The sequence below is a fragment of the Rhinichthys klamathensis genome, unplaced genomic scaffold, assembly GCF_029890125.1.
Source record: "Rhinichthys klamathensis goyatoka isolate OS25496 unplaced genomic scaffold, OSU_Roscu_1.1 h1tg000011l_1, whole genome shotgun sequence".
Taxonomy (NCBI): Eukaryota; Metazoa; Chordata; class Actinopteri; order Cypriniformes; family Leuciscidae; genus Rhinichthys; species Rhinichthys klamathensis.
The window spans coordinates 13,159,161-13,167,038 of NW_026606564.1; the positions used below are offsets into that span (position 1 = coordinate 13,159,161).

Sequence of the window (7,878 nt, forward strand, 5' to 3'; positions counted from 1 at the left end):
GTCATTCAGGAACAGAAGGGGCTACAGACATGGGACCAATTGTTATAGAGAGCTCTTGACTTTAGCTATGTGACTATACTATTATGGATAGAGTCACTAAAAGGGGGTGCAGTCAATTATGGTCAAAATTGATTTTCACCTATTTAGCAGTTAGATATTTAAAATATTATCACACAAATGGGATTAACATCCACTTAAATCCCTAAGTGTACTCTTAGTTAAGTATTTATAACTTCCGATTTTAAGTAGTAAGTTATATTTAATTTAAAACTACAATTCCCTATAGCAGCGCCATGCATATTGATACAAATTAGCGTCATATTTGTAGTTCTTCCCATTAGCAAAGTATTGCTGTGAATAGGGTTAGGGTGAATAGGGTTGTAAAAAGATACATCTACTGAATATATCAAACATATTGTACAGCCGAAGTCGTTCTTTCACTGTATTTAGATGATCTATGTTAAGAAAAAGTAAAGATGTTAGTTTATATTTTGAAACAGCTTTAAAAAACATCAGCACCACAGCTCGTCCTGTTAGCAAAATAGGAGTTAAAAATAAGGTTATAAAACCATATATGAACAGAATATAACAAGGTTTTACTGCAGCCGGAGTTTTAAAACGTTTGTTTGGCCATATGGTTTTACTAAACTGCCCCTTTGTGCTTAGAAATTAGCAGTTAGCATAGCTACACAATAGCCTAATGCACTTTGTGTTAGCAGCGTAAGGATTAACGTGCTTTATATGAATAATGCTATTTGGGTGAATACGGCGCTGTTTGTATTTAGTTTGCGTTTACTTTCGGACGTGAAACAATAGTATTTACTATAGTAAATTGTAGTATACTGTATTATAGTATTTACAACACTTTGTTAATGAATGCTGCATACTGTAGGGGAGAACGGGGTAATGTGAGACATCGGGTAATATGAACCCCTGTATCTAGGCAACGGAATACATTTGTGGTCATGTGACCATTATGTTTTCAAGCCCCTCAAATTTCCCCTTGGCCATGAAGGAGAGGACCTCATAGTGCTGTGGTAAGCATGTTTATTTCACACAAAAAAAAATTTCATGTAAAAGTACATTTTCAATTTTCTTGCTGTCAACTTCATCAACTGTTGTGCCAAAGCAAATTGATTCAGGTAGAAAAACTTATATCATACATGTTGCACAATGTGCAGGTAGGCTAGGGTGTGCAAGAGATCACATGATTCTGTAGATTAACTAAGGCCAACTGATCTTGCCACAAAGTTAAATCGTATAGCTAATAATGGACTGTCTACTATAGGTGAAGATTGGTTTGACAGCTTCCTAGCACGTCGCCATCGCTCTGTCCGATCTCCAGAGGCAACATCCCCGGGCAGGGCTACAGCCTTTAATAAAACTGCAGTCGGGGAGTTCTTTGACAATCTGGCTGTAGTGATGGACATGTTCCTAAAAGTGATGTGGTGAAGAAGCTGCCTCAATGTAAAAGGCCTTGAGGAACCACGCATGTGTTGTAAAAAGTGTATACTGTTGTTGATCCATTTGTCAATGTAGTAAATATGTTGTGAACAAACATGTAAAATATAAAAATGACAAACGATAACCAACCTGTGACATAATGACGATCATTGTTTTACTAGAGATATTAAGAATCAGTCAGGCAGTGATAGAAAATTCAGGTTCAAGGTTTTATTCTTTACAATGGGGAGAGAGCATGGCATTCTCTCAACTGCCAACTAAACACATTCCACTGCGTACATACATACTTCTCACTAAAACAAAGGATATTACCACAACAGTTGCCATATTTACATTCAGATGAGATAAAAAAAATGTATAACATGCATTATGATTTGTGCAGTGGAGAGGACAGAATCTATAATTCATCATCTGTAGAGGCATCTGTGGAGACATGCTCATATGGGTCTTCCTCTTCTTCTTCTTCAACAACAACAGCTCCACCATTCCCACCTACCACTATTTGTGAGTAAGTTTCTTTCACAGCTACCAGGTCCGTCTTGAGCTCCTCAAGTTTTTGGAGGACAGCACTGTACAGGCCATGGTAAGCTTGACCAGAAAGACCTGAAGGGTAGCCTAAAAATCAAATTGGTGTATACAATAAAAACATATTTGAAGTGTGCACTAATACATCAATATGGCAGTTTCTATGAATTACCATCTCTAAAGCTGTTTAATATAACTGTATGAAGTAAACAGCATAAAGAAATTAGTACTCACTCTGTGTGGCCAGGTCATCTGATAGTACACTAGCCTGGTCCTTCAAGGCCCTGCAGGTTCTTGTAAGATGGGTCCAATGCTGTTTCATTTCTTCCTACAAGTATAGCCTCTTCCTCAATCAGTCTCTCCAGCTGCATCACCTTGTCAAAAACCTTCTTCTTCATGCCTAAGGAAGTGTCATGTTCTATGAAGACAAATGACCAATTCAATTAACCACCATACTAAAATACTACCTCTTAATGCCTTTTGGGAGTAAAATCCAATAGCGTTACAATTCTCTGTCCCTACAACATAGGCATCAAGTGATTGGTGTTGAATCTACAGTAGGGAAAAGAAAAGGGGCGAACCTCCTTGACACATTAATCTGAGGAATCAGACCTTTACTCACTTCCTCTAGTGTAGTTTGAGTGGGCAAAAACAAGAAGGTTTCAAGAATAAAATAAAATTATTGTCTGTCTCCGATGTTCTGAAACAAATGGGGATTCACTAAAATGATTAATGTCAAACTTTACATACCAGAATCCCAAGGCCAGATAGGGCTTTCTGTTGCCAGAAGGTCTTCAATTGAATCTACAGACTCTGTGGTGGTTGGAAGATCATTGTATTGGGATATGGCATTAAACAGCTTTTTCTTGTCCTCTCTAATCCGTCTTCGGATCTTGTGTCGCTGTTTGTTACGGTCTGCCGCAAAAAACACAGCAAAAGAGGTTTAAGGAGGATACGCATAAAGTTGATCATTGTGCTAATGGACATCCAAAAGGCACCTTACAAATTATGGTAGAAAGCTCACATAACATCAGCGATTAAAAATGCAATTGTAGAATATTTTGACAACACTTCTGGTCATTTAATCATAATAAATAATCTGGAATCTGGCCAATGTTCAAGTAATGCAGGGAGTTGGGCGATGGTAACTAGGGATGGCCCGATACCATTTTTTTTCAAACCGATACGAGTACGAGTATTTACATTTGTGTACTTGCCGATACCGAGTACCGATACCGATATTTCTACCGCAAAAGTAATAGGCTCCCAGAAAAGAAGACGACTATTTTAGAACACAGGTTAGAAGACTGTTTTTATTTTCTTCTCTGCTTGTTTTAACAAGTCTAAAAATAAATAAAAATTAGTAAAATAATAAATGTATTAACTAGGGGTGTAACAGTACACAAAAATCACGGTTCGGTACGTACCTCGGTTTTAAAGTCACGGTTCGGTACGTTTTCGATACAGCAAAAAGAAAGAAATGCCAGAGAAATTTCTTATTTGTTAAAAGAAAAAATATTTTTAAATAACTGAGTTTTCCTACATCTTGAAACTTTCAGGTTTATAAATGGGGGTCATCTTTGAAGGATGAACAAATAATGTTTTGGTCATCACATTAAAAATAACATTTAAATATATATATATATATTTATTTATATATTATTTGAGTTTTGAAGTGCTGGAAAAAGATGTGTGAAGTACTTGAAAGCAGTTCACTATTCCAGCCAAACTGGTTACAGTTAGTGTTAGCCTACTATATTAAATCCATGGTGAATGTTGCTGGTCTGTGGACGTAAAGTATTACTAGTTCATTCACGGCACAATGTTTCTCCTGGTGTCCACGTCAGCGCTGTTTGATCTAATAGAGATCTATGGTTAATAACGGAGAAATGTAAATGCTTCTCACTAGATCTCGCAGCGATGTTATTACTTCAGTGGCGAATTCAAATGTTTTCTTTACTGGATCTCTTAGCGCTGTGTTGTAACAGTATCGCTTGATCGAGATCGGCTCGCGCTGCACAGATGTTGCTGGTCAAACGATCCGTGAAGCACAATATAATGAGTAGCGCAGTTTCGTTCCGCTTTCATTACGTTTGCCATTTGATGTTGCGCAACGTTGTGGTGGTCGCGCCAGCGCGAATTTTGTCGGCAAGAAAAATGGTCCAAGGAATCGTTCGGTTTGTATGCGTACCGAACCGGAAGCCTCGAACCGAAACGGTTCAATACGAATACGTGTACCGTTACACCCCTAGTATTAACACACAAACCACTGTTAATTTAACATAAAAGCAAGCAGGCTACTGCGTGCATGGTCTGGCATGACTGAATGCGCGCAAAGTGTGCTCCCTTAATAAATCCTAAAAGCTGACAGTTCATCGCGATCTCACACATCTCTGTTATTATCAATGAAGCTGACTGCACAATCAATCTCTCATAATATCCACACTTTTTTTTTTATAATTAGAGGATTTGCCAGCATACAGAATTCAGCACTGAACAAAAAAGTCCGTTTTGAGCGGTGAGGGGAGTCTATCTTAAATGCTTCTGATTGGCCATTGCGTTCAAGAAATCAACACATATGTCTGTGATTGGCTACATCGCTCAACGCTGTAACCATGTTATGAATAGAAACTCTGGCCTGTAAATCGTTTCTATTTTGTTGTAGTTGTTCTTGTTGCTTTTCTGCAAGAGATGAATAAAAATATTTTAGTTTTTATGTTTTATTCATAGATATTTCTAGTTTGCGGGAGTCCCGCGAATCGTTTTATTCTCCCGCACCCGCACACACAGAGTGAGTGCATTACCGCGCGCGCGCTCGGCCATCAGATCTATGATGCGTCTTCAGATGTTTAATTAGATTGCTGGTGTTAAACGATGTACTTTCTTTCCCTCCTCTCGACACCTTAGCTGAACATAACTCACAGTCTGCCTTGCTGTTGTCATCATCCCTTATCTTGAAATGAGCCCAAACCGCCGACATTATACTTTCCTATGCCTCAGTTCACCTCGACAAAGCACTCACGGCGGCCAGTTTCGTTTTGCAAAATGTACGTGGTATCGGTGCGTGGTATCGGCGAATTTTTATGAGTATGAGTACGAGTATATTAGGACAGTATCGGCCCGATCCCCGATGCCAGTATCGGTATCGGGCCATCCCTAATGGTAACATTGGACATATAGGAAGGCAGCACTGTTCACTCAATATAAGAAGGTTATGTAGTGGTTTAAGTGCACAGTGTAGATGATAGACTTTGTTTTAAGATGTGATTCAATTTAAATTACTTGGTTATAGCCATATATATCACATTTTAAAATGAACTCCACAAGAACATGAAGGCATGGAGGCTACTTACCGGTTACTCGATACAGATCCCGCTTTTTCTGCTGGATGCCCAAGAATAGGCCTTCAATCAGATGTTGCAACGCCACTGGATCATCTGTTCTGAGGTCATCTGGAGCTGTAAAGAATTTGTGAAGGTCTTTCATCAGTATCATGCATTTTCTGTGCCACACCAATCGGATTAGACCGTTAGAATCTCTCTAAAAAAAAATTACCAAAGAGTTTCAATATTTTTCCTATTTAAAACTTGACTCTTCTGTAGTTACATCGTATACTAAGGATCGGACGGAAAATGAAAAGTTGCGATTTTCTAGGCTGATATGGCTAGGAACTATACTCTCATTCCTGCGTAATAATCAAGGAACTTTGCTGCCGTACCATGTATGCAGCAGGCGCAATGATATGACGCAGCGCCTGAAAATAGTGCCCAGCTAGGTAAGTGACTGGAAATTACGTGCCTAGCCATATCGGCCTAGAAAATCGCAACTTTTCATTTTCCGTCGGTCTTAGTGCACGATGTAACTACAGAAGAGTCAAGTTTAAATAGGAAAAATATCGAAACTCTTTGATCATTTTTTTGAGAGAGATGCTAACGGTCTAATCAGATTCAATGATGTATGCTAAGCTATGCTAAAAGTGGTACCGCCAGACCCAGAGATCGGCTGAATGGATTCGAAAACGGTAAAACTCAACGGTTAAACTCTGGGGGAGTTGTAAAATGAGCCTATTTCCAAAAAGGTGGAGTGTTCCTTTAAGGGGTCAGGTGTTAAAACACAAACTAGCAAGGAAAAATAAAGTTTTTTAATCATTTTTAAATTTATGATAATTTTCTATTGATAGGAGACTGCAACAAGTAAATACTTACTGTCAACTGCCCACTGTCTCACATCAGTGACCCACTGTTGTAGTTCCTCATCAGACCTTTGTGTGCACTTCTTTATAGCCTCAATGTCCTCTTTGACGTCCTTTGTCTTTTGGATAGTCTCAAAAATATAATTAATGGAAAGTCACACAAACCTTCGGCAATACTAAAAGTATTAGATACTATGTACAACTTATCAGTGGACTTTAGTCAGTTGAAATTTAACCTTGATTGATGAAATCTTTATTTTTAATTACCTTCAAGTACCGTGTAGACAAGTACTTGTGCAGGTTTCTTTTTTTCCGCTCATTCCATCCTCTGGCATGCAATGTGATCATATCTACTCGTGCTGTAATGATGAAAGGATTAAATGTGCTTTTAAACTAGTGATTTGTCACCAAGTATGATGAATGAAAGAAAACGATCAAAAAGCAAGCTGTTTTAACAATTATAACGCTACCAAAGCACAACACATGAGAACTGTAAAAAAGGACCACTTACTAGCCTTACTCATGTATTTTGTAGTTAGAGCCACACGGGACAAAAAGCTGTTGACTTGTTCAACTTCTTCACCAATCGTTGTGCCTGCCCCTGTTTGGTTTTTGCCACCCCACTGCACCTACAGCATACACACCAGATGTCCAAAATAAAAATATCACGTTAAAGGACGTCAAAATGGTAAAGAGCTTACCATTTTGTTCGAGAATATACATTTACCTCACATTTTGTAGAGTGCCCCTTTGCATGCATAACTGAGAGAAATGGCTTCATCTGAGTTAAGTTTTGCATTTCTGGGAATGCTTGAGCCACCTTTTGCAGATAGGGCCAATATCTACACATTATGTCAGTGCAGAAGCACTTGCAGTTTGTTTTTTTGGCCAGTTCGTTTTGCAGAAACAGAGAATATGCAAATATCTCCCCTCTAAACATGTTCAGACCTCTAAGCAATATGCAGTGTCTGCAAACTGCCACCTCTAGGCCCTCTTCATCACATTTGGTGTTTGTCTTTTTAGAGGTCTCCCTGGCTGCAGCCCATGTTGATGTTCCACATATGCCTTTTCCATGTACCTGTAACACAGTGTCATATCAAATATATACAAACTAAATCCTGATTCACTGTGTACAATCCCAAGTCTTTTGACAAATATCTTACTGGAATAGTCTTCTCACGAACACAATCAACAAATGTTGCTACAGCTTTGTCATTGGCCAGAAAAACTCCATCAAAAAATGGTTGATCCTCTGCCCTACATAAAGAAAATGTTAATGACAAAAAATATTCACAAGAAATGTTGACAGAGTAATGTTATTAATAACATATTGATTAAAAAAAAAATCTAGACATCTTTTATGTCAACCCCTGATCAATTAATACTAGCACTTACCTTTTCTATTCTACACTATTATATTTGTTTTCCTGATTTAACAAATAAAATAATAATACCTTGCTATGTGTACTGTGCTAGAGTAACTGAGACTTGTTAGATCACTTGTATACTGTTGCCCTCTTGATGGTCTGATTCAGGAATAGGCAACATCGATCCTGGAGTGCCGCTGTCCTGCAGAGTTTAGCTCCAACCCTGATATAAACTCGCCTGCCTTTAGCATTAGTAATCCTGAAGACATTGATTAGCTTGCTCAGGTGTCTTTGATTAGGGTTGGAGCTAAACTCTGCAGGACAGTGGCA

General features: G+C 38.4%; 1 protein-coding gene across 1 annotated transcript; it reads right to left on the reverse strand.

Moving 5' to 3' along the window:
• Positions 1 to 2,521: 2,521 nt before the first annotated feature.
• LOC130095816 (uncharacterized) lies at positions 2,522 to 7,491 on the reverse strand. Its single transcript, XM_056262543.1, has 8 exons — positions 7,345 to 7,491; positions 6,909 to 7,259; positions 6,693 to 6,810; positions 6,449 to 6,540; positions 6,195 to 6,312; positions 5,343 to 5,447; positions 2,740 to 2,904; positions 2,522 to 2,541 (listed from the first exon to the last, which is right to left on the reverse strand). Exons 2-8 carry the CDS (start codon positions 7,119 to 7,121, stop codon positions 2,522 to 2,524), a joined length of 831 nt encoding a protein of 276 aa, XP_056118518.1. The 5' UTR covers positions 7,122 to 7,259; positions 7,345 to 7,491.
• Between the last annotated feature and the right edge of the window lie 387 nt (positions 7,492 to 7,878).

Bases quoted from the DNA above. Each gene is read 5' to 3' on its own strand.
- LOC130095816 (XM_056262543.1), bottom strand. From the start codon at position 7,121: ATGTTTAGAGGGGAGATATTTGCATATTCTCTGTTTCTGCAAAACGAA. The intron at 6,811-6,908 runs GTAAATGTATAT...TGTATGCTGTAG, and splicing joins GGCACTCTACAAAATGTGAG to GTGCAGTGGGGTGGCAAAAA. The intron at 6,541-6,692 runs GTAAGTGGTCCT...TCATCATTACAG, and splicing joins AAAATACATGAGTAAGGCTA to CACGAGTAGATATGATCACA.